Raw genomic sequence first — 27410 nt, 5'->3', positions numbered from 1 at the left:
TGGTACCAAGCAAATGCCTTACAGAAGTCTAGTACAGGGGTTCTCAAACTGAGGGTTGGGACCCCTCAGGGGGTCGCAAGGTTATTACATGGGGGGGTCGCGAGCTGTCAGCCTCTGCCCCAAACCCCGCTTTGCATCCAACATTTATAATGGTGTTAAATATATAAAAAAGTGTTTTTAATTTATAAGGGGGGTTGCACTCAGAGGCGTACTATGTAAAAAGGGTCACCAGTGCAAAAGTTTGAGAACCACAGGTCAAGTATATTATGTCAACACTATTACCTTTATCAGCCAAATTCGTAATCTCACCAATAAAAGATATTAAGTTAGTTTGACAGGATCTATTTTCCATAAAATATTTCTATTTTCCATATTGATTGGCATTAATTACATTACCCTCCTTTAATTCTTTATTAATCAAGTCCCATATCAGCCACTCCTTTATATTGCCTGGGATTGATGTCAGACTGACAGGCCTGTAATTAACCAGGTCACCCCTTTTACCATTTTAAAATATTGGCATAATATATTTTCCCATTCCAATAGATTAATGAAGGCCTTGGGTATGTCTAAGAGAGTTCTTATGAGGCATGTAGGTTGTTTAAATATTACTGCTTCCTCTGTGTAAAATAATGCTCTATATAGGCAGTGTGTGTACAGAAATGGAGCATTTAAATACTATGTTGATGGGGAAATCCTGGAATAGATTAGCTAGACAGAAGATTTCCAAAGGGAATTCAGTGTGAGTGCATAGGCCAACAGCATAAATATGGTTGGAGTACATGGTGAGAAGATAGAGGGCAGAGAGAGGTGGAATTGTTTCTGTGCATCCTCGCCTTCATCAGAACTACTTGAAATAGCCCACAGTTGGGCATGTGATGCTTCTTTTAGAAGTCTCTTTAGAGGCAAATTTCCAAAAAATACCCCTTTTAGTGCCTGCTTTCTCTCTGGGTGGCTTACTCTTTCCTCTTATCTAATAATATGGCTTTCAGTATGACTTGTGCCTGAAAATGGGATTGAATGAGAGATATTCTATTGTCACAGTATGTGTAATATAATGATAGAGATTATCTGAGAAATGCCTGTTCCTTTTATAAGCCCCCTTGGATGACAGGATGGTTAGGGAAACCTTGGCCTCGCACATAAGGACTTTGAAAGATAGAATGCTTGGTGCATCATATGTGAGATACCTCTTTGCATTTTTATTTGAAGGTAATTTAAGACTTTAGAAGGACTGAAACTTTTGTGTTATTAAAGCAGTTTTAAAAATATGTATCTGCTTGCTGCACCTCTGTTTGCCTCTGTGCATACAGTCTGATTAGATCAGTAGTCACAACCCTCTAACTTTATTAGGTTGTCAGGTTTTCAGAACTAAAGCTCTTTCCTAACCTGCCATAGATACAGTTAAAAGGAAAATACACTTTTGCTTTTAGCATTCTATCATGATTCTTAAAGGGACACCCCCAACTTGACACTTACTAAAAAATGAGTTATAAGTAATTTTAGGTTCTTCATCAGTCCATGTCTCTCCTACCTGTTTTTGTGATAATACAAGCACTGTTTACTGATTTTTTTTTTTTAAATTGTTTTCATCTCTTGCTGTGTGAAAGACCTGCATGAATGGAGGAAATGACCATATGGGATGGGACAACAGTGAAGGCGATGTGCTAGCAAAAGCACACAGGGCAGGCTTTGTAAAAGCACTTAGCATTAGCCTATCTCTGCTCCCATTGACTTCATTAGCTTTTGCATATCTCCATAAAAAAAAACTGGGGGAGAACAGTGAAAAAATTATATTAATCATACATACAGTAATTCATGGGTTGTAGTTAGGCGCAAATAGTGAAACTGGTCAGATACATTACTTTCTTAAAAAAAGAAATCCATTAAACAGTGCTGTAACAGCAGGCCTAGGAGAGAAGCTCAACCCCCCACCCCTTGGTCCCTCTTCTGCTATGTGAATCTTTTATCATGCGAACACATTTTGCTCTAAGAGAGAGCTTCCATGTAAATAACATCTGCTGCTTTCCCTTCTGCTACCAAGTGTGTATTTCTAGTCAAAACAGAAATCACATTTGCCTGATGTGCATCCAGAATACCACAGTGACACTACTGTTACCTTCTGCCATTCCAAGATTAGCCCTTCCCTGACCGCCAATAGACACACAATGTGTTCTTTGTAGTAAAAAACCTCTGTGCGAGCGCCTATGATTGTGGGAAGCTTCCCGCCTTGTTACTGATTATTTGTTACTTTCTGAGCACTCAGTGTGCTTGGGGCTGTGAAGGGACAAGAAGAAATTATCTCTGTTGTAAGGTATTTTTACAACCTAGCTGTAAGTCTGAAGTCCACATCTACTGTAGATAAGGACAGATGCATTCAACGGTAATGCCTCTCCTATTTCCTGCTGCCATTTTCTGTGCCAATTCCCCTCAGAACCACAGAAAGCAGATCTCTTGGGACACCCTCGACTACAAACTCTCACTCTTTTCTGTATATTTCATCTATTGGTGCTGCAGTGACACCGAAGATCACTATAACTGAAAGATTAGAGAGAAAATATATAATGTCTGAACATCGCTCTGTCGCCATTGTTTGTTATTTAAATAAAATTTTAATCCACTTTATTTAATTACAGTATATTTTAACTGTATTCTACTTTTTTGAAGTTGGGAAGCTGCTACAAGTCATTCTAAAAGTGATGCTTCACACCAAGCAGAGAAAATATGAGGCATTTTTCTCTTTGAGCCTTCATTGCCAATACTGTTAGGAACAGCCAGTAAGAGTCTGGAGCATGCACTTTCAGAAGTGTTGGTCTTTTTATGTTCAAGGACTATGTGCCTACTCTGAATCCAGTGGCTCCTACTCTGTCCAAGTGTATAACAATATTTCAGTATAAAAGAGTGGATGGGTCTATGTTCTTTCTTTTCTATTAAAAATATTGGATGAATATTGATGTTTCAACAGTAATACAGTACTAGCATTGGTTAGTATAAGGTGCTTATACAGTACTAGCAGTGCACCTTGTTTTTGACCAGGTGTACTCTCTGGCTATTATTGCTGGGCCTCACTTGATTCATTTTTTGCTGTTTTTGTGACATGGAGAAATGTCTGAGAAGGATTACATAGAGGTCCCCAAAGTCATTATATTTGTGACATAAGATGGTCTTATACCCAGGACTCCAGATATGAAGGCTAGCGAATCATGATCTGGAAAAAGGAGTAAACTGTGAGGTGGCAAAATTTGCAGATGATACAAAACTACTCGAGATAGTTAAATCCAAAACAGACTGTGAAGAGTTACAAAGGGATCTCACAAAACTGGGTGACTGGGCAACAAAGTGGCAGATAAAATTCAGTGTTGATAAATGCAAAGTAATGCACATTGGAAAACATAATCCCAACTACACATATAAAAAGATGGGATCTAAATTAGCTGTTACCACTCGAAAAAGAGATCTTGGAGTCATTGTGGATAGTTCTCGGAAAACATCCACTCAGTGTGCAGCGGCAGTCAAAAAAAGCTAACAGAATGTTGGGAATCATTAAGAAAGGGATAAATAATAAGACAGAAAGTATCATATTGCCTCTATATAAATCCATGGTACGCCCACATCTTGAATTCTGCATGCAGATGTGGTCGCCCCATCTTAAAAAAGATATGTTGGAATTGGAAAAGGTTCAGAAAAGGGCAACAAAAATTATTAGGGATATGGAATGGCTTCCATATGAGGAGAGATTAATAAGACTGGGACTTTTCAGCTTGGAAAAGAGACGATTAAGGGGGGATATGATAGAGGTCTATAAACTCATGACTGGTGTGGAGAAATTAAATAAGGAAGTGTTATTTACTCCTTCACATAGCACAAGAACTACGGGTCACCAAATGAAAATAACAGGCAGCAGGTTTAAAACAAACAAAAGGAAGTATTTCTTCACATAATGCACAGTCAACCTGTGGAACTCTTTGCCAGAGGATGTTGTGAAGGCCAAGCCTATAACAGGGTTCAAAAAAGAACTAGATCAATTCATGGAGGATAGGTCCATCAATGGCTATTAGCCAGGATGGGCAGGGATAGTGTCCATAGCCTCTGTTTGCCAGAAGCTGGGAATGGGCGACAGGGGATGGATCACAGGGGATGATATTTACCTGTTCTGTTCATTCCCCATGAAGCACCTGGCATTGGCCACTGTTGGAAGACAGGCTACTGGGATAGATGGACCTTTGGTCTCACCCTGCCTCCCAAAACCCCAGTAAATTTTTTGCTCTGTTAACTTTTCTAACAATTAAAGTTTGTCATCAACAGTCTGATATTCACACCTGCTGAATTTAATAAAAACAGAAATCAAGTACTTTATTCTTTAAGTATTAAAGTCATCTCATTGTCATATGAGCAGCAGTTTGTATTTTTGTTTGGTTACTCAGAGCTGTTTTGAGCCCTCTGGTCTACTGGTTCAAAACTGACAGTTGTTTCCTCTGAAATCACGCCTTTGTTTTTTGACATTTACCATGAAATGGACAACAAGAAGAGGAAAAGATGCAAATTCAAAGAACCGTGGCTCATCCTTTCAGGCCACCATTGTCAGCTTTTTTTCCTCTTTGCTGATGTTATCTTTTCACCTTATAGTGTGGGAAGTTGAAATAATCTGGGCTGAATGGATGAAATGCATCAGAAAAATCTGCAGTGGTTTCAGAATCAATCAAGAAGATCCCATGCAGAGGAGCTATTCTGCCACAGTAACACTGCATGCTCTGCATCAAGCTTTTGTGTAATTGGATGAGTTGTTTGTTTTTTGGCCTGCATGATTAAATTATTCTAGCCACTCCATTCATTGGAGAAGTAGACTTCAGAACGGGACTAAAATTAATTAGGTTCCTTATGTATTGTGATTAGGTGACTACAGCCCTCTGCTGTGAATCTCAGATGGGTGGAATTGTGCCCCATCATCAAGACCTTGCATGTTGGGAGGCCTTAAAGCAAAGGAGAGTCACATGTCCCAGTCAGAATTCCAATGGATCTCATCAACTAATGGCAGTCCTGGGAAATCTTTCCTTGAGCTAGGCCTGGTTCCCCCTTTGTGGAACACCTAGAATATTTGGAATAGAGCTGGACAGACCATTTCTCCTTCATGCTTAGTCTCAGTGATACCTTGGCTGGCAAGTAGACACAATCAGAGATGAGTAAAGTCCACCAAAATTGCTTCTGATTCCCAGGTTAGGACAGCTTGGTTAGGGGTGATAGCCATTTTCCAGGAGGATGTGGGCTTCTGTGTAATCCAGTGGGTATATGCATTCTCTCTGATATTCCAAACAGGTATCTCTCTCAGGAATGATGCTTTCTCTCTTTTTTTCATAATAACTTTAATTTCCCTGTAGATTAAAGAAGGGGAAATGATTCTCTGGCAGCTGTTGGCCTTGCTCCAGGAGAGCTTCCATAGCTGTTTAGCCAAAGTACTTTGTAGATCTGAAATAGTCAGGGCAGACACAACCATTTTAAATGGACCCAATATTTAAAGTCTGTCACAATAGCACTAGATTTAGGAGACTATAGAGCATTGATACATTTGATAGTCAGTCACCTCCTCAATCCCATGACATATTTGTGGGTTGCCTTCAAAATACATGTCATGTTCGGTGTTGTACTAGGATCTTCCAGTTAGTCTTGCTGTGGCCTCTCTTGTGGTCACTGAAGTAGTTGTGATAAATGCAGCCTTCTGGATAGGCAATCTCTCTTTTCTCTCCTAGCTGGATGATTACCTTGCCTCAGATCTAGCTTTTTCTGCAGCAGATACCAGTGTGTTACTTTCAGGATCAGGTTTTCCTCCAAAGTTGCACTGAATTTCAGAATTAGCCAAGAGGTATCATTACCTAAACTTCTTCCACACCCTGCTCAAACAGAGAAACCAATGCAACCTAGAGCTTTTACATTCCCTAGCACTTAGCTTGAGTCACCGATAGAACTTTTTTTGTTAAGAATGTAAGAAAAGTCACAAGGGCTACTTTAGCAAAATGGCTTTAAGAGCAATTGTAACAGATAAACTTAGTTTTAGGGCATTTGCAGATGATGAGCTGAGCAAAGGCATGCATTTGTTTCTGAACATGGTTGGTCATTGCTTTATTTGTACGTACAGATATTTGAGTGATCATTTCCTGTCTGTCCTCCCCATTGTCCTTAGTAAGGTGTACAACTCAGAACCCATCAATGCTGAAAGAGTGGATCCTAGTCACGGGAAAGGGAAATTTCTTACCTGGAATGCGTGTGAGAAGCTCTAATCTAGAGCCTGAATACACAGTGTACAGTAGTAGTTAGCCTTCAGCTCTTCTGTTAGCTGCAGAGATCTATCTGGAAATAAAAGGGAAGGATATAGTGTGCCCAAGGCATAAAAAAGTATTCAGTAGTGGATGGGCTGATTCACCTTGACTGACAGGTCTAAATGGGAATGGCCACCACTCCTAGATTGGTGGATCCAAGACACACTAGTTTTTGTGGTAAGAAATTCTCCTTTATCAGAGCCCAAGAGGAAGCTATGTGATGGTGATCAATGTTGTGAATCTATGCAGTCTGAGTGTTATTAATACTTAGTTATGTTATTAGTAAATTGATTCCAATGATTGGTGTTTTTAACATTACAACTGAAAATAATATTTCCATTGTTTTAAGAAAATAAAAGGCATACAATATAATGCATTAACAGTAACAGTGCAGCTCAACGATCTTCAAATGCAAGAACTGCTTGGCTCCATTTGAAGAGAGGTGCATTAGTTAGGCTTAATGGGGAAGAAAAATATAACATGCACTAATTTCTTATGCTAGCCATGCCAAAGGCAGTATGTCTAGATGAGTATATGTTTTACGTTATTGTGTCATGTGATAACAGCACCATGTTTTCCTGTCATTTTCACAACTCTTTTCCTGGCTGAAGTGATACACAAGCAACACTGGGTAGTAATCACATTGTCCCGTTCACTTTCAAAAGGAGAGAAGCGGACCTCATCCAGAAACTTTCCAGCAGGCTACAGTAAGCTTAACTGTCTGTTAGCCATTGTCAAATATTTTCCATGTCAGCAAAAATGGCATCTATAAAGTAATGAAATTTGTCTCAGCAATACCGTGCCATTCCATGAGTTATTTCTATGTAATTATATTATCACATTTCAGTATCATTTTTTAAATATATATATATTTATTCTCCTTATTCTCATGTTGATTCTTAATGATGTGTTATGTCTCTGTTTTCTGTTCTCTCAATGATAGCTGGCAGTGGCTCAGGAGGAAGGGTTATTAAATTAGCTAGCTCTAACATTTTCATATTACTCTAAAATGCTTTAATCCAACACAAGTGTAGATGGTGCATACTTGGTAGATTGGGCATATGTGTTACTGTCTGGCTGCATGTTTCACTCCAAACAAAAATGAGTTTGGTGTTCTGGGGATTCATACATAAGGCCAGATTCTAGTGTGAGTTACACCACTGTGAATCAGGAGGACTCAATTGTCTTGGACATGGTTATTCAGAATCTGAGTTGCACCGGTGTAAACTGAGAGAAGAATCTATCTAGTTAATCAAATAAACTCAAAACAAAATGTTGGAGCTTCTGAAGGCCCAATCCAAGCCCCATTTAAGTCAGTGGGAGTCTTTTTGTGGATTTGAATGGGCGTTGGATTGGACTGCAAGGGCTGTGATATATTCTGTACAGTTTTCCGTGCATTGCTGAGATCTGTGCTTTGAGTAATTTTGGTGGAGCATAGAAAGCCAGAACAGGCCTCAGTTGAGCTTCTGCCATTTCTTCATGATGAAAGTGAGGGACCTGGCCTTTGTTTTTTTTTCTTTGAGTTTTACTGGCTGAGGGATGCTGAATGGAATTAATTCCTTCTTTTAAAGCCTTTGCTGAATCTCTTCATCAGTGATTGGTTCTAGACACATGGCATCAAATAGAAGGTGAGAATAAACAGCAGAAAGACTTACAAATGAACAAGTAGAAGCAAAACCACTACATTCTGTGTCCTCTGCCTGGGGCAGAAATCCCTATTAACTTGTTGGCTTGCTCAGTTCAAGGAAGATTTTGTTCTCAGGACTCTGTTAAAACCTCACTAGGGAGCTGACATTTTCAGGCTACTTGAAATAACTCTGCAGCTTTGCTATTGGAGGTTTTCCCCTGCCATGAAATACAAAACATGGCGACTGTTTTATTAATGTTAGTTAGCCTCAAAGGTGTACAGATTGCTCAGTAAAGAAAGCTACATTTAAACAGAGAGCCTACAGAAATGCCACACTAGCTAATGGACTCAGTGCAAATTGATCAGCCAGAATCATAAACCTGCTTTAACTTAAGAATTGTGAACAGTGCACAGTGCCTTGAGTTTTCTTTTGGTCACTAATTTGGCTTATCAGCACATTGTCCACAAATCAGCTTCTGAAATGCCATTGTGAACAGCATCTTTTTACCAGGCTTGCGGAGAAGTAGAATGAGTGTATGTCTACTAACCTCTGTGCAGTTAGTGACTTCCTTCAGAAATCCTGCATTAGACCAATTTGTGAAGCATAATTTGTCTGTCAAGCTTTTTAAAATCATGACGCACAGTCTTATAGAATCATAGAACCATGGGGTTAGAAGGATCGGCAAGAGTCATCTAGTCCAGTGGTTCGCAAAGTTATTTGATCGCACCCCCCTTCTTTGTGTCTCTAGTAGTTTACGCCTCCCCCTAGGCACCCAGCCAGCAGCCACCGCTCTCTGGCCACCCAGCTCTGAAGGCAGCGCTGCCACCAGCAGTGCATAAGTAAGGACAGCGTGGTATGGTATTGCCACCCTTACTTTTCAGCTGCTGTTAGCAGCAGTGCTGCCTTCAGAGCTGGGCGGCTGGAGATCAGCGGCTGCTGGCTGGATGCCCAGCTCTGAAAGCAGTGCTGCCTCCAGCAGCAGTGCAGAACTAAGGGTGGCAATACCACACCTCGCTCACTTTTGTGCTGCTGCTGGAGGTGGCGCTGCCTTCAGGGCTGGGCATCCAGCCAGCAGGCACAGCTCTCCAGCCGCCCAGCGCTGAATGTGTGCAGCAAGTTTCTTCTTTCTTTTGAAAGCTTCTCCCAGCCCGCAGAATACATTCCGTGCCCCCCAGTTTGAGAACGTCTGATCTAGTCTCACCCCCTGCCAAGATGCAGGATTTGTTGTGTCTAAACCATCCAAGACGGATGGCTATCCAGCCTCCTTTTGAAAACCTCCCGTGAAGGAGCTTCCATGACCTCCCTAGGCAGTCTGTTCCATTGTCCTACTGTTCTTACAGTTAGAAAGTTTTTCCTGAGATTTAATCTAAATCTGCCATGCTGTAGTTTGAATCCATTGCCTCTTGTCCTACCCTCTGTGGTTAGAGAGAACAACTTTTCTACTTTTTTATGGCAGCTTTTCAAGTATTTGAAGACCACTATCATGTGCCCCCTTAATCTCCTCTTTTCCAAACTAAACATACCCAGTTCCTTCAGCCTTTGCTCATATGGCTTTCATTGCATCCCTTTGATCATCTTTGGCACTCACCTCTGCATCCTTCTCAGTTTCTCTATATCCTTTCTATACATTGGTGACCAAAACTGGACACAGTACTCCAGCTGAGGCCTAACCAGTGCTGAGTAGAGAGGTACTATCACCTCCTGTGACTTGCATGCTATGTCTCTGCTAATGCAACCTAAAATTGCATTTCCTTTTTTTGCAGCAGCATCACATTGCTGACTCATGTTGAGGTTGTGATCCACCGCAACACCCAGATCCTTCTCAGCAGTGCTGCTGCCAAGCCAGTTATCCCTCATTCTGTATTTGTCCAATTGATTTTTCTTCCCTAAGTGTAGCACCTTACATTTGTTTTTGTTGAATTTCATTTTCTTGTCTATAGCCCTGTTCTCCAGTTTATCAAGATCCCTTTGAATATTAGCTCTATCCTCCAAAGTGTTTGCAAACCCCAGCTTTGCCCTTGACCCCCAGCTTTGTGTCATCTACAAATTTGATCAATATGCTCTCTATTTCTACATCCAGGTAATTAATAAAGACGTTAAAAAACACCGGACCCAGAACAGATCCCTGTGGAACCCCATTTGAGACCTCCCTCCAATTTGACATCATTCCCTTAATAGTTAGTCTTTGTTTGCAGTTGTTTAACCAATTATGTATCCATTTAATGGTAGTTCTGTGAAGCCCACATTTCTCCAGCTTACTTATCAGAATGTCATGTGGGACTGTGTCAAAAGCCTTGCTGAAGTCCAGGTATATGATGTCTACCACATTCCCCAAATCCACCAAACCAGTTACCCTGTCAAAGAAGGAAATCAAGCTAGTTCTTAGTAAATCTATGCTGGCTGCTAGTGATCACCCCTTCATCCCCCAGGTATTTACAAATTGAATATTTTATACATTGCTCTAGTAGCTTCCCAGCTGTAGAGGTCAGGCTGACTGGTCTATAGTTCCCAGGGTCCTTCTTTTCCCCCTTTTTAAAGATGGGCACCACGTTAGCTCTTCTCCAGTCTTCCGGGACCTCTCCTGTCATCCATGAGTTTACAAATATTATTGCCAGTGGCTCCAAGATTTCTTCAGTTAATAACATCAGAACCTTGGCGGGAATAGCATCTGGCCCCACTGACTTGAATTCATTGAGATTAGTCAGAATATCTCTGACGCGTTCTTTACTTATCCTGATTTGCATCCTTTCCCTTTTATTGTCTATGGGAACTTCGCTAGTTGTCCGATCACATGTTATTTTTTTTTTGAGATGGCTGAAGCAAAGTAGGCATTGAGCAGCTCTGCCTTTCTATCATCTTCCAATACCAGCTCACCTTCTCCATTGAGCACCATCCTTGGTCTTTCTTTTCTGTCTGACATATTAGTAGAACCCCTTCTTGTTGTCTCTAACATTTCTTGCCAGTTATATGCTCCCACCACAACATTTCATCCCTTCCCTCTTAGTTTTTTTGCTCTGATACCCACAGCAACACAAAGGCACTCACTGAATATTCACATACTTGCATATGCCACCTTTCTGGCCTGGCCTTGCTCCATTATGTAGGGCCTTAGTGCTGTCACATAATCTTCAGGTTTGTGTGAAATTACCCCTCCACCTCTCTGCTTTCCCCTCATAGGACTTCTCGCCCATGCCAAAAAAATGCTTGTTTTTAAAAGTTTCAGCATTCCTACTGCTAAGATACTAATGGCAGAGTTTAATTACTGCAATACAATGAATTTATGCCTGTCCAAAAACGTGCAGATATTTTTATTAGGGCTGTCAAGCAATTAAAAAATTATTCACAATTAATAACGTGATTTAAAAAAATTAATCGTGATTAATCATGCAGTTAAACAATAATAGAATACCATTTATTTAAATACTTTTGGATGTTTTCCACATTTTCAAATATATTGATTTCAGTTACCACGCAGAATACAAAGTGTACAGTGCTCACTTTATATTTATTTTTTATTACAAATATTTGCACCGTAAAAAAGAAGCAAAAGAAATAGTATTTCAGTTCACCTAGTACAAGTCCTGTCGTGCAGTCTCTTTATTATGAATGTTGAACTTACAAATGTAGCATAATGTCCAAAAAAAACCCCCTGCATTCAAAAATAAAACAATATGAAACTTTAGAGCTTACAAGTCCACTTAGTCCTACTTCTTGTTCAGCCAGTCGCTCAGACAAACAGGTTTGTTTATATTTGCAGGAGATAATGCTGCCTGCTTCTTGTTTACAATGTAAACTGAAAGTGAGGACAGGCGTTCTTATGGCCCTGTTGTAGCCGGCGTTGCAAGATATTTATGTGCCAGATGCGCTAAAGATTCATATGTCCCTTCATGCTTCAACCACCATTCCAGGGGACATGCGTCCATACTGATGACAGGTTCTGCTTGATAATGATCCGAAGCAGTGTGGACTGACACATGTTCATTGTCATTATCTAAGTCAGATGCCACCAGCAGAAGGTTAATTTTCTTTTTTGGTGGTTTGGGTTCTGTAGTTTCGGCATTGAACTGTTGCTCTTTTAAGACTTCTGAAAGCATGCTCCAGACCTCGTCCCTCTCAGATTTTGGAAGGCACTTTAGATGCTTAAACCTGGGGTTGAGTGCTGTAGCTATCTTTAGAAATCTCACATTGGTACCTTGTTTGCATTTTGTCAGATCTACAGTGAAAGTTTTCTTTACATGAACAACATGTGCTGGGTCATCATCTGAAACTGCCATAACATGAAATATATGGCAGAATGCGGGTAAAACGCAGAGCAGGAGACATACAGTTCTCTCCCAAGGAGTTGAGTCACAAATTTAATTAACGTATTATTTTTTTAATGAGCATCATCAACATGGAAGCATGTTTTCTGGAACGGTGGCCAAAGCATGAAGAGGCATATGAATAGTTACTTTATCTGGCACGTAAATACCTTGCAACGCTGGCTACAAAAGTACCATGTGAATGCCGGTTCTCACTTTCAGGTGACATTGTAAATAAGAAGCAGGCAGCATTATCTCCCATAAATGTCAACAAACTTGTTTGTCTTAGCGATTGACTGAACAAGAAGTAGGACTGAGTGGACTTGTAGGCTGTAAAGTTTTACATTGTTTTGTTTTTGAGTGCAGTTATGTAACAAAAAATAATCTACATTTGTAAATTGCACTTGCACGATAAAAAGATTGCAGTAAGTACAGTACTTGTATGAGGTGAATTGAAAAATACTATTTCTTTTTATCATTATTACAGTGCAAATATTTGTAATCATTAAAATAATATAAAGTGAGCAGTGTACACTTTGTATTCTGTGTTGTAATTGAAATCAATATATTTCAATTGGTATTCTGTTATTGTTTAGCAGTGCAATTAAAACTGTGGTTAATCACAATTAATTTTTTTTTTTTAGTTAATTGCATGAGTTAACTGCGATTAATTGATGGCCCTAGTATTTATGGTTATTTTGCAGTAGAGTTTTGGAATCTTGTAGGCTTATTAGACTCGCCAAGCTTCCTGTGTGGATCTAGCTCAGTAAGCTTGCAATTAGCAAACTTCATGTCCTGCTTTTGTGTGACACTGTCCTTGGCCCTGAACAGTGGTGCCTGGCTCCAGCAGTCCTTGTGGCTAATGCCAAGCTGGATCCATGAACATTTTTTCCTTCTGTCAAAGGGCAACTGTTGCGAAGAATGATTGCCTTGCTTGGTGTTCCTAATCCCTGGAATATAACTGCTGTGACAAAGCAAAGTAACCAGTTGGAGTAAGGTCTATAAATTGGCATCTTACAAATGCAGTGCTCCATATAGCACTAGCTGTCTTATCTGTTCAAGCCCCATGGGACTCCCAAGCCTCTGATAGTTTTGGAATAACATTCTAGACTGGGATTTTCAAAGGCACTAAAGAGAGTTAGAAGCCCAAATTCCAGTGAATTCAATGGGAAATGAACTCCAAGACCCCTGGATTCCTTTAAAAATCTCCTCCATAATTATTGGAGGCTGAGAATGTTAATCTAACCGCTCGTGTGTGGGTATTAAAAGTGATAGTACTAATAAATCTTAAAATCTCCCTCCCCCACAGGTCCATCTTGGGGCATCCCTGGGATTCAGCTTGATCTTGTGAGGGTTATATGCCTAGCTTGGAAATGGCTTTGTACCCACATTCCTGGCCTGTTACACGTTGATTGCATCGTCAGAAAGCAGAAGTGGATAGGGGAAGAGAAAGCTGACATATTATGACCTAAAAAGTCTATAAAGATTCTTGTATATCACTAAACACAAGTGATTGAAATCCAGCCTCCAGCAGTGAAGCAGGAATCTGGCATTAACTACTTTTGACCTTCACATTTCTCTCTAGAGTTACTCTTTTGATATTTTAATTCCCAATTCACTGTGTTGGCTTTGTAGGGCAGACTTTAAAGATGCTGGCTCTAAGCGCTTGTCTACATTAGGGCTTTTTGCACTGGTATAGCTATAATAGTACAAACCCTATTGTAGATGCACTGACCTGGAATTAAGTGGGGTTTGCATTTATCCTGGTTTCACACCAGTGTACTCCCATATTACACCAATGCAATGCATCTACTCAGGGGTATGCATTTGTGTGCAGCTACACTGGTGTAGAGGTCCCTGCATTAGACAAGTCCTAAATTACCTTTCCACTGAAGAAATCACTATAAAAATCATAACATTTTAATGCTGACAGGAATGTTTGAGCTCCAGACTGTGCTTCTTACAGGAACATGGCAATATTTACTTCTAAGAGCTTCACTACATGAACAAGGTCTGTATTAAAATGTGTGCCACTCTGTTAAACATGTCATTTGGCCAAATGACCATTTCACGTGGGCATTTGAACAGGTGACTAAAAATCTGATCGGGATTGTTAGTGGCATTTCACTAGGACTAGAGCAAATTGCTTTCATGTTTATAGTTCCATGGAGCACCCCTATTTCACGCCATCATCTTCGCACCTGCAATCCCCTCTGTAGGTAGAGAGGCATTGCTAAGACTTCTTACCCTCAACCCCAGGCTTGTGTCTTCTCCCTGCCACTTCAGGAACAGTGGCACAATTTGCCTTCGGGCTAAAGCAGAACAGGAACCTCGTTTTCCGTTTTGTAGGAAATTCCGTGAGTTTGAATTCCTTTCCTATTCCGGAAAGGAATGAACACAAAAAATTTTGAAATTTGCCTCAAAACAAAATTCTGGGGAAAAAAAAAGAATTTGAAGTCAATCGAAGCATTTGTTGTTTAAAAAATTGAAATGTTTCATTCCAATGCCCACATCTAAATTTTTTAATAATGTAAAATAAATTTAAAAATAAAAAGTGATTTCCAAACAAAAAATGGAAATGTTCTGTTGTGAAAATGTCGAAATGGAACATTTTGACCTTATTAACCTTCCCCTGGAAGCAAAATTTTGGCATAATTAACACGTTTCTGCTAAATGTTTTGCTTTCAACGAATTGGCATTTTCCAGTGGAAAAAATTCCATCAGAAAATTTCCAGATTCTGCAGCAGCAGTGGTCCATCAGCAGGGATTTGGTGTCACCACTGTGCACGTCTGCCTTCCAGTCCTTCCTGCTACTGCTCTGGCTGGGAAGACATGAGCAGGAGGGGCCATCTCCTAGCACCTTTCAAAGCAGCAGTTCACACCTGCTAGGTTCTTCCAGCAAACACAGAACCATTTTCAGATTACTGTCAAATCAAAATGTGCTAGCAGCAAGGAAGGCTGTAACTCTCATCACCCAGCTCCCAAGGTAAATTTTCTTTATGTTCAGCAGAGGCAGGTGGCAAAGTCTGAGGTGAGGTTTCTTCTGTACTGTTCTTCTGTTAGTTTCTTTGAATTGTTTTCACCTGCTCTTGTCTTTTGTTTCCTTTTTTCATTCCTTGCTTTTTGTTAAGTACATTCCATTCAGAATCTAAGTTATTGTAGTGTTTTAATTTGAGGAATTTAACATACAGAAATCAAGGAAGGCCAAGAATAGATGAGGTCTCTGCGGATTTTTGTATTCTTAATGTTTGTGCCATCACCAGCATGACCACCCTTTAATTGTGTTTAACTGCAGGGGTTTCAGAGGGTTTAGGTGGGAAGTAGCAAACTGGGGGAGTCAGAATAGGAAAGCTATAACAGGGGAAGGGGAGCAGCAGCATCACAAAAAGTTGCTGAGAGAAAAATAATGTTCCTGAAAGAAGCTGTTCAGTGAGATTCTTCTTCCATTGGGTCCACAGAATGCAGATGTTCAAGGACCAGGAAGTGCAACACCAACGTTTCACAAAGAAGCTAGAACACAGCAGATGAGGTCATTTAAGCCTTAGTTGTTCCAGTAAATGGGTACTTTGGGCCTGACCTTGCTGCCCACAAAGACCAAGCTTCCAATGAAGCCCAAAGGGGTAGGCCTACGCAACTGCTGGGAGCATGGCTCTCAGCCTGGGTCAACAGACACTTGCACTAAGGGGCTCGGGCCAGCATGCTTAAAATAGCTGTGTAGACTTGGCTTTGACATTCAGACTTGGCCTGGAGTTCAGGCTCTGAAGCCAACCTCTGTCCCTAGGCTTCAGAGCCCAAGTGCCAACCCAAGTCGGAACGTTCATTTTGCTATTTTTTGCACTCTAGCGTAAGCCCGCTAACATAAGTCTGTCAACCTGGGCTGCAACACCTGCTCCCAGAAGCTATGTAGACATACGCAAGGAGTTCAGGAGTGGGCCCATAGTAATATCAAAGCATGTGTCATGTACAGCTGCTGGCTAATAGATGTTCTATTGTATTTATCAGCATGGAATACACTGTAGTATGTTTATTCCTTTGGCTGGTTAACTTGAGAAACTTGGCTTTCACAAATGCCTATCTGATGTAATGCCTCCATAACACTGGAGGGTTCTGGTGTGAGCGACCTTTTGATTAATGTGACTTTAAAGCAGGAAGCCCAGTCTCCTGGGATAGCTTATGACCAAGGAAGTGCTAATCAGAAGATGAACTCATGAGAAACACTGGAGACTTTTGCAGTTGTTTTAAGGTAAACACTATTATCTACTAGGAATAAAGTGTAGAAAATACACATAGATTTTCTATTAAATCAATGTTAAGAACAAAATTTGCAACAGGTAATAGGAATCACCTTAAAACAACTGTGGAATTCTGTAGCTTCTGTCACAAACTGTGGGCATCATCCTGTATTCCTTACACAGACAAATTCATATTGGGGGCTATGGGAGCTCTCTGTGCCCGAGGACTCTGGGCTCAGGCACTTTGTCGAGAAACATTTGGTCTGGCAGCTTCTGGTTTCTTGAGTAATAGTCAATTTGCATTATATTTTATATTAAAAATGGCTCTTCAGTGCCTTTTTTCAATTAGATGAAGTGATTATGCACTATTTGAAATAAGTTACAGTTTTCCATTAAGATCAACAAGCTCTTCATAAACCTGCTAATACAAACTGGAGATTTAGTTTGATTTCTGTTCAACATGAGCAATACAAGTAAGACAGGTAGTCACCAGCAAGTGCATTTCTGCAGGGGAGGTGACACGCATAGATTTGTATACGTGAGACTAGGAATGCTCTAAAGAATCTTGGTTCTGCATGCTATACCAAGTCCTGCTACAAGCCTGATGTATTTTTATGCACAATAGAAAATAGCCATGTAAATGAGAGTAATTAGAATGAATCTAATCTGAGACACATATTAAGTCTTATGCTGCAGTTAAGACATATAGCTAATTAAAGCTGTGACCAAATGTATTTCTTTGTTGATTTAACATTCTCCCTCAACCCTGCATCCCCAAATAGAATCCTCCCTGGAATCACATTGTTGCTGTAGCCTATGTGCAACCCTCTCTTTCAATGTTTAATCAAGTGCTGCTGAAAAGAGAAAGTTACAAACTATTTAAAATGTGGAAAAATTGCTTCCCAATATTTTTGACAGAGAGAGACTGAGAACACACAGCATTGAATCATCAGGAAAATTGAAGATTTCCCCTGAACAGCATTGGGATTTTACTGCAGAGGACTTGAAAGACCTTGGAGAAATTGGACGAGGAGCTTATGGTTCTGTCAACAAAATGGTCCACAAACCAAGTGGGCAAATTATGGCAGTTAAAGTAGGTGATGCCCATAATTGTGTTTGTACTTCAGTTCATTAAGGATGGAACGTGATGGAGAATTAATATTCATCCGTCTGTCACTGTCTACTGTTCTGTTCTGTTTATCTTCAATATAAAGGGTACTTGTGCTGAAAACACAGTGTGTAATGGGCATATCTGTCAAGTGAATTGTGAAGGTCTTATATCTTGCTTGTGCACTTTAAAAAACTGACTGTGCCTCTTAGGAAGCAACTGCTTTGGGGGGTTGGATGGCTCTGGAGACGGGTAATGGGATATGAGGCCTTTCACCTGCTGATCACTGGTTCAAATCCAGCTTAGGTTGGTAGTAAGCACAAGTTAACATCCAATGGCAGCTTAGTGTCCTTTGTGAAATGAGTTAGTGACTAAAGACTGGTTCCAGCTGGATATGTATCCATGCTACAGCACTTGACAGCCTCACCAGAGAGGGCAGGAAATGAGTGGGCATGTGTTTAGAGAACATACTGCTCTCTCAGTCTCACCATGATGTGAAAGCATGGAGTGCCTCCTGTGCTGACCCGGTCCTGGAAACACAGAAGGTCTAAGCCTCCAGGGCTGTCCATTTGATACTTTACACCAGCACCAAACTCATGCTTTTTTGTTTTTTAAATATTGTTTTCCTAGTTCTTGTGTAACATAAAATAACCTTTGTCTTTGCTTTAACACTGCACGTTGTTGGGGATTTTTGATTAGTCACTTGAAGGTCCAGTTTGGGGTGAGATGGGCAGTGGATGTTTTTTCACTCTGGAAGTGATGAATTCTCTCTTCTTTACTTGTGCTGCGTACCAGTTAATGATATCCGCCTCCTAAATCTAGTTACAGGTACAAAATAGTGACACATGCTCCCCTGGCTTCACTGGAAGAGTAGAAGTGTGCTCTGAACCCAAACTACCTAGAAGTACGTGTTACTTTCTTTAATGGTCTCTCTCTCCAAACACTGTCTAAGTGGGTTTGGACATGTTAATTCCCAGTGGGTTCATGTACTTGTTGGAACCAGTTTGGGGATGTGTTGCAACCCTCTTGCTAGCAGCCATTCTATATGATAGAGAGATGGATAAGACCCAGTTGCCCGAGATTTATATATGTGCTGTCCCTGGGAACAACTAAAATGCTCTTGGAGTCTCCAGCATCACTCCTCTTCCCTCTTACTTCCCCCAGCAACATGGCACCCTCCTTCCAGCAGACAGGAGGTCAGTTATGCTTTTTGGAGTTGTTGGGATGGGCATAGCAGAATGATGCCTGGCACCTTTCCTGACTCAGGGACAGAGCTTGCTGCTGCTGCTTCAGCACTCCCAGCCTCACCAAGCCCAGTGAGTGGGAGATGGAAGGAGCCACTGGAGAGCACTGTGAGGCACTCCTTACCATTGGACTCAGCGGGTGGGCTGTGCCACATTCCTCAAGGCAAGTAGTCTTGATGTTGAAGTTGTTTAGGATTAGCTTTCCCCACAAAGCTGATCCTGAGCTAGCTTCTGGAGCGTGTACTGGACATGGCTTTCTCTGATTTTTGTGACTGTTGCTCTTTGGGCAGTCCGGGAGGTAGGTCAGCCTCTTTAGACCAGCTGGACCCTATTGTCCCTCATGGGTGCCTGGTGCTCCGTGATGGGTCACCACTGGGTTATTCCTCCTCTCCTTCCTCGCATAGAGAGAGGCTCCTCTCTCTCTAGCTTACAGTGTGCCACCAGCAACTGACTCTGTTCCAACTCCCAGTGTCTTGCCTCTGCTTGAAGAAGCAGTTGATGTGGTTTTCTAAGCCTCTCCACTTTCTGTCTGCAGGCAGGAGCTTTCCTCACTATTTTGGTTTTTCTCCCTCTGCCTTGTGCCCCCCTTGGCAGGAAGAGGATTTTTGAGAACAGGAAACTGGTATTTAAAGAGAAAACATGGCAAGACAGCAGGCCCAGCTAAGATCAAAGAACTCCTGCACATGCCCAGCCACACATTAGTGTGCCACCTGCTCCACTTTACAGCAGGGTGGCAGGCAGCAGGGAGTGAAATTCAGCAGGAGGAGCTGGCTTTGCAGACTCTTCAAGCTAATTGTTCATAGCTGCTTGGTGCTTCAGGCCAAGATGAAGCATCGACTCCAACAGCAGTGATGTAGCAGACAAGCTTTCAGCTGTGCGGGCTGGTCATTCAGCAGCAGAACGTGACGTTTTGGAAGTGACAAGTCAGAGACCCGTGGCTGTTGTCTTCTGTTCTGACTGGGGTGAAATAAAGTTCCCAGGAATGTGTCTGTAAATGGTGGATTCTCTGTGACTTTAAGTCTTTAAACCATGATATGAGGACTTCAGTAACTCTACCGAAGTTGAGTCGTCTATTACAGGAGTGGGTGAGTGGCCTGCAATGTGCAGGGGGTCAGACTAGATGGTCATAGTGGTCCCTTCTGACCTTAAAGTCTGTGAGAGGCTGGAAGTTAGAGCGGCAGGAAAAATCCATGGTGCAGGACCCAGTCCCCCCATCCCTCTAAGGCTGACATGGTAACCAGGTATTTTTGCTCCACTTGTTCCAGGAAGGGCCATAGCCATTTCTGATTGTGGTTGCTATCTTGAATCCCCGTCTCCCCAGTGGATCTCGCTGACCTCCAGGCCAGGTCTGACTCCTACAGGCTAGAAACAAATCACAGTTTAAAAAATGAACAAACAAACCGAGTTCCCCTACTCCAGTGGCTCAGCTTCCCCATATTTACTCCCTGTTCTCGTACATTTGGGCAGCATGGGGTTCTGGGCACTGAGCCTGTTCTGTCAGCTCCCTCAGATAGGTCATTTGTGCAGCAAGACCTTGCCTTTCATTTTCCACTTCTTCCACTGGCTTTTCTTCAGAGAGTCAGCAGAGTGGTGCAGCCCATACTACTAGCCTCCTGGTGTCCATAAGCCCACTGTTCCCCTAGCTGTCTCAAGTTTAACCTACCTCAGTCTTCCATTTTACCACTGCTTTCTCTGTGTCTTCTTTATCGCAGGATGCAGCAAAGTGGTCTAGCCCATACTGCTAGCCCATCAGTGTCAGCAGAACTCCTGTTTTCTGTTTGGCCTTCCTTAGGTAGCCAAACTTCTGCTAGAATACTGCTTTTCTTACCAAAGCAGCAGAGCAGCCTAGCCCATCCTGCCAGCCTGCATGTGCCAGTCCCCACCAAAGTAGCTGGTATCTGCAGGCAGATGTACTATTAAGTTTTCTTTTTTTAGTTTCCTTTCATACATGCTAGTATGGCTTAGCCAACCATTTTATTGAGCCTGGCAGCAGCTTTCATCTAAGTATTACTGCTGAAGCTAGTTGCTCACACAATCAGCCTGCCAGCTTCAATGAACAATCCAAAAGGCTGTGATCCTACATTAAAATGTCAGCATTAAGGGAGGATGGTGCACCATTTTGTTGCACAGGTGTAAAAACACTTCAGCAAGGCTTTGAACCTCACACAGCATTACTGCATGAGCAAAGGACTTCAGCATGAGTGCTCATGCCCAGCTCTGCTTCCCTCTCTTCCCCTTATGATCCTCTGCATGTGTATGTTTAAAAGTAAATATAAATGTGTTCCCATGTCTCTCCAAGAGCCTGGGGCTGAGCTGGGGGCAGCGGGTAACTGAAAGGGAGGGGGGAGAGCAAAAATAAGAGAAATACTGTAACAAACAAAAACATGCACCTTGGGCTTCTCCATGTTTCCCTCTTAGAAAAGAGCTTTCTAGAACCAGGAAACCAATTATCTTCTGCACCACTAGGGGAGCTCTGTTGTCTCCACTCAGTTCCTGGTCAGTGGTTGTCCCAGGAAGCTCATCAAAACAAGTACCTAGAGTTGCAAGTAGTTAGGAAGGTGAGCTCTCTATCTGTAAGCCTCCCTCTTGATTTGTCTACCGCCTCGTCCTGCTGTTAGCTAACGTTATACCCTTTGGTACTAGATTGAAGAGCTCATTATTAAATATTTGTTCCCTATGTAGGTACTTATGAACTGTAATCAAGTCATCCCTTAATCTTCTCTTTGTTATATTAAATAGATTGAGTTCTTTGAATCACTGTAAGGCGTGTAATCCTTTCATCAATCATGGCTCTTCTCTGAATCCCAGTTTATCATCATCCTTGAATTGTGGACACCGGAACGGGACACAATATTCTAGCAGAAGTCGCACCAGTGCCAAATACAGAGATAAAATAACCTCTTCACTTCTACTTGAGATTCCCCTGTTTTTACATTCAGGGACTGCATTAGCCCTTTTGGCCACAGCATTGTATTAGCTGATTATCCACCAGGATCCCCCAAGTCCTTTTTCAGTCTCTGAGCTTCCCAGGATAGAGTTCCCAATCCTGGTAAGTATGGCCTACATTCTTTGTTCCTAGATGTATGTATTTACATTTGGCTGTAATAAAATACATATTGTTTGCTTTCGCCCAGTTTACCCAGTGATCCTAATCACTCTGTATCGATGACCTGCTCTTTTCATTACTTACCACTCCCCCAATTTTTGTGTCATCTGCAAATTTTATCCATGATGATTTTATGTTTTCTTTCATTTCATAAAAAAAAATGGTAAATTGCATTGGGCCAAGAACCAGTCCTGCAGGACCCCAGTAGAAACATACCTGTTGGATTATTATTTCCCATTTACAGCAACATTTTGAGGCTTATCAGTTAGCCAGCTTTAAATCCATTTATTGTGTGACATGTTAATTTTATATCTTTCTAGTTTTTTAATTAAAATGTCATGCGGTACCAAGTCAAATATTACATCAACATTATTATCTTTATCAACCAAACTTGTAATCTCATCAAAAAATTATATCAAGTTAGTTTGACAGGATCTATTTTCCATAAACCCATTGACTGGCATTAATTATGTTGCCCTTCTTTAATTCTTTATTAATCGAGTCCTGTATCAGCGGGTCCATGATCTTGTCTGGGATTAATGTCAGACTGACAGGCCTATAATTATCTATGTTATCACATAAGAACGGCCATACTGGGTCAGACCAAAGGTCCATCTAGCCCAGTATGCTGTCTTCCGACAGTGACCAATGCCAGGTGCCCCAGAGGGAATGAACAGAACAGGTAATCATCAAGTGATCCATCCCCTGTCGCCCATTCCTGGCTTCTGGTAAACAGAGGCTGGGGACACGATCCCTGCCCATCTTGGCTAATAGCCATTAATTTATCTAGTTCTGATTTGAACCCTGTTACAGTCTTGGTGTTCACAACATCCTCTGGCATTGTGTAAAGAAATACTTCCTTTTTAAAATATTGGCACAGCCTTACATTTTCAGTCTTCTGGAACTTCTGGAACTTCTCTGGTGTTCCAAGACTTATTTAAAATCAACATTAACTGTCAACAAGATCCTCATCCAGGTCTTTTAAAACTCTTGAATGAAAGTTATCTGGACCTGCTGATTTAAAAATGTCTAACTTTAGTATCTGCTGTTTAACATCCTCCTGAGATACTGGTGGAATGGAAAGGGTGTTATCATGTGATATGGCTACATATCTGTTTTTTTCCCCAAATACAGAACAGAAATATTTATTGAACACGTCTGCTTTTTCTTCATTATTAATGATAATTCTAGTAATGGACCAATACTATTGTTAGGATTCTTTTTTTTTCTAATTTACTTTAAAAATGCCTTCTTATTGTCCTTAACTCTGCTGGCCAGAGATTTGCACTTGCTTCCCTTATCAATTTTCCACAGTTCCTACGTCTGATTTATAGTTATTATTATCCATTTCCCCATTATTCCATTTGTTACATATTATTTTTTTATTTTTTTAAGCAGTAAGAGCCTTCTTCCTCAATTGTAAAATTGTGGCTTTTGGGTACTTAGTAAGGTGTTCTTAAACAATTCCCAGACATCATTCACATTTTTCTAATTAAATTTTTCCTCCCAGCTGATTTGGCTCACAGTTGTTTTCAGCATTGTGAAATTGGCTTTTTAAAGCACCAAGTGTATATGTCACTCATCTGGACTTTATTCTGATTGCACATTATAAATGTGTTCAAATCATGAGGTCTTGTGTCTAAGTTACCATTAATTTTTAGTTCTGTGATCAGTTCCTCTTTATCTGTCAAGATGAGGTCTAATATAGAATTCCCCCATGTTGGATACAACAGTTTTTGAGTCAGGAAACTGTCATCTATATTTAGAAATTCTAAGAATGTTTTAATATTGGCAGCATGAGACATCCAGCATGTGTCACTCAAAATCTCTCAGCTTTTTTCTTACCCATTATTGATAGGTGCATCAGGAGCCAGTCATCCTGTTCCCTTGTGTGATTTGGGGTCTGTCTCAGAGATCAATTAGTATCCCATTTTATGTTTTATCTGTTAGGACATTGCTCATTTTCATCATCTGAGTCAGATGCCACCAGCAGAAGGTTGATTTTCCTTTTTTGGTGGTTCGGGTTCTGTAGTTTCCGCATCAGAGTGTTGCGCTTTTAAGACTTCTGACAGCATGCTCCACACTTCGTCCCTCTCAGATTTTGGAAGGCACTTCAGATTCTTAAACCTTGGGTTGAGTGCTGTAACTATCTTTAGAAATCTCACATTGGTACCTACTTTGCGTTTTGTCTACTCTGCATTGAAAGTGTTCTTAAAATGAACCACATGTGCTGGGTCATCATCTGAGACTGCTATAACATGAAATATATGGCAGAATGCAGGTGAAACAGTGGGAAACATACAATTTTCCTCCATGGAGTTCAGCCATAAATTTAATTAATGCATTAATTTTTTAACGGGCGTCATCAGCATGCAAGCATGTCCTCTGGAATGGTGGCCGAAGCATGAAGGGGCATACAAATGTTTAGCATATCTGGCATGTAAATACCTTGCAATGCCAGCTACAAAAATGCCATGCAAATTCCTGTTCTCGCTTTCAGGTGACATTGTAAATAAGAAGCGGGCAGCATTATCTCCCGTAAATGTAAGCAAACTTATTTCTCTTGGAGATTGGCTGAACAAGCAATAGAACTGAGTGGACTTGTGGGCTCCAAAGTTTTACATCGTTTTGTTTTTTAATGCAGTTATGTAACAAAAAAATATACATTTGTAAGTTGCACTTGCACGATAAAGAGATTTCACTACAATACTGGAATGAGGTGAATTGAAAAATACTATTTCTTTTGTTTATCATTTTTACAGTGCAAATATTTGTAATAAAAATAATAATATAAAGTGATCACTGTACACTTTGTATTCTGTAAAAACAATGAGACAATTCAATTGTCTTAGTCTTTATTCAGGCCTAATTTGATGGTGTCCAGTTTGCAAATTAATTCCAGTTCTGCAGTTTCTCGTTGGAGTAAAAAAAAAAACTTCAAAAACAGACTCCAACGAGAAACTGCAGAACTGAAATTAATTTGCAAACTGGACACCATCAAATTGGGCCTTAATAAAGACTGGGAGTGGATGGGTCATTACAAAAACTAATTTCCCCATACTAATTTCCCCCTATTGTTACTCACACCTTCTTGTCAACTCTTTGAAATGGGCCACCCTCATTACCACTACAAAAGTGATTTTTCCTCCTTTGGTATTCTACGGTTAATTGAATTGTCTCGTTAGCGCTGACCCCCCACTTGGTAAGGCAACTCCCATCTTTTCATGTACTGTGTATATATATCTGCTACTGTATTTTCTGCTCCATGCATCTGATGAAGTGGGCTTTAGCCCACGAAAGCTTATGCCCAAATAAATTTGTTAGTCTCTAAGGTGCCACAAGGATTTCTCATTGTTTTTGCTGATACAGACTAACATGGCTACCACTCTGAAATTTGTATTCTGTGTTGTAATTGAAATCAATATATTTGAAAATGTAGAAAAACATCCAAAACTATTTAATAAATTTCAATTGGTATTCTATTGTTTAACAGTGTGGTTAAAACTGTGATGAATCGCGATTAATTTTTTTGTGTTAGTCAAATGAGTTAACTGTGATTAATTGACAGCCCTAGTAGTAACTAGACCAATCCTGATTGGTTTTTGTCTAACCTGTTCTTAAAAAACTCCAGTGACGAAGATTCCATAACCTCCCGTGGCAATTTGTTCCAGTGCTTAACCACCCTGACATCTTTCCTAATGGCCAGCCTAAACCTCCCTTGCTGCACTTCAAGCCCATTGCTTCTTGTCCTATCCTCAGAGGTTAACGAGAACAATTTTTTCTCCCTCTGACTTGTAACAAACTTTTATGTATTTGAAAACTCTTATCGTATGCCCCCTCAGTCTTCTCTTCTCCAGACTAAACAAACTCAGTTTTTTCAATCTCTCCTAATAGGTCATGTTTTCTAGACCTTTAATTATTTTTGTTGCTCTTTTTTGGACTTTCTCCAATTTATTCACATTGTTCCTGAAATGTGGCGCCCACAACTGGACACAATACTCCAACTGAGGCCTAATCAGCGTGGAGTAGAGCGGAAGAATTACTTCTCATGTCTTGCTTACGACACTCCTGTTAATACATCCCAGAATGATGTTCACTCTTTTTGCAACAGTGTTACACTGTTGGCTCATATTTAGCTTGTGATCCACTATGACCCCCAGATCCCTTTCCGCATTACTCCTTCCTGGGCAGTCATTTCCCATTTTGTATGTGTACAACTGATTGTTCTTTCGTAAGTGGAGTACTTTGCATTTGTCCGTATTGAATTTCATCCTATTTACTTCAGACCATTTCTCCAGTGTTTCCAGATCATTTTTGATTTTAATCCTATCCTCCAAAGTACTTGCAATCCCTTCCAGCTTGGTATCGTCCACAAACTTTATAAGTGTACTCTCTATGCCATTATCTAAATCATTGATGAAGATATTGAATAGAACCAGACCCAGGATCAGTCCCTGCAGGACCTCACTCATTATGCCCTTCTAGCTTGACTGCGAACTACTGATAACTACTCTCTGGGAATGGTTTTCCAACGAGTTATGCATCCACTTTATCGTAGCTCTATCTGGGCTAAATTTCCCTAGTTTCTCTATGAGAAGGTCATGTGAGACAGTATCAAAACCCTCACTAAAGTCAAGATATACCAGGCTTATCGCTTCCCTACTATCCACAAGGCTTGGGTTAGATTTATTTGTTCCTAGCTCTCCTCTCTATTACTCTTGAGCTTTGGAGGGTTTTCTCCAGGGGAGTGGCTGCAGCATGTTGCACTTGTGGTCTGCATGTTAGTTGGCAGCGTTTTTGTACAGCCTTCACATGCTGTTGGGGAGGTGTGCTGATCACTCAAGATTCTGCTGCTTATTCCAACAGTTTATTTTTGTTCTTGTTACATTGCTAAATGTTTGCTCCTTAGCCAGTTAATCATGGTCACTGAGCTGTGGTGGAATGTCCCTGGTGCACTTTGGCTAAACAATATCATCTCTTTCTGGCCAGACCCACTCATAGCCTGCGGTTGTACTGGATGCAACATATGCTTTTCCTCTATTGGGATCACCTATCTTCAGTCTCCAGCACTTTTGTATGGGACCTCCTCCTAGTTCCACTATAAGGTCTTCTTCTCCACTCCATGAAGGTGCATTAGTTGAGGATATCATGCTGTCTTCTTGGGTTTTCTTGTAATTCTTGTGTCTGTTTGAAAGAGTTCTCCAGTATAACTGAAACTCTTTCTCTTCTCTGGGCCTGCTGTCTGTCTCCTCCTCTTCCCTTCCCGGTTAGAATGTACTTGGAAAAGACTGGGCTGGGTGGTTTCTTGTTCTTGACATTCATTTCAGTTTATTGTTATAACAGCGTCTTCCATATAAACTATATTCTCAAGTGCTTTACAATGGTAAGTGATAAATAACGCAGAGGAGGTAAAGGCAGGGAGAGAAGAGATGTTTTGAACTGAAGTTTGAAGTGCAGTGGAGAGCCAGAGAGATATAGGG

General features: G+C 40.9%; 1 protein-coding gene across 11 annotated transcripts in view; it reads left to right on the top strand.

Moving 5' to 3' along the window:
- The window catches only part of MAP2K4 (mitogen-activated protein kinase kinase 4), a 175269-nt gene that overhangs the window by 94977 nt on the left and 52882 nt on the right, over positions 1-27410 (top strand). For 5 of the 11 annotated variants that reach the window (XM_074971916.1, XM_074971917.1, XM_074971914.1 and 2 more), the window contains 2 exons: positions 6923-7018; positions 17391-17565. In XM_074971916.1, coding sequence (XP_074828017.1) covers positions 6923-7018; positions 17391-17565 — 271 coding nt within the window. The remainder of the gene's footprint in view (positions 1-6922; positions 7019-17390; positions 17566-27410) is intronic. The other 6 variants (XM_074971923.1, XM_074971922.1, XM_074971924.1 and 3 more) reach the window with 2 other exon arrangements.

This window comes from Natator depressus, chromosome 14 (assembly GCF_965152275.1).
Source record: "Natator depressus isolate rNatDep1 chromosome 14, rNatDep2.hap1, whole genome shotgun sequence".
In the NCBI taxonomy this organism is placed as follows: domain Eukaryota; kingdom Metazoa; phylum Chordata; order Testudines; family Cheloniidae; genus Natator; species Natator depressus.
Note: the sequence above shows the minus strand (reverse complement) of the source record. Positions and strands in the feature narration are given on the sequence as shown.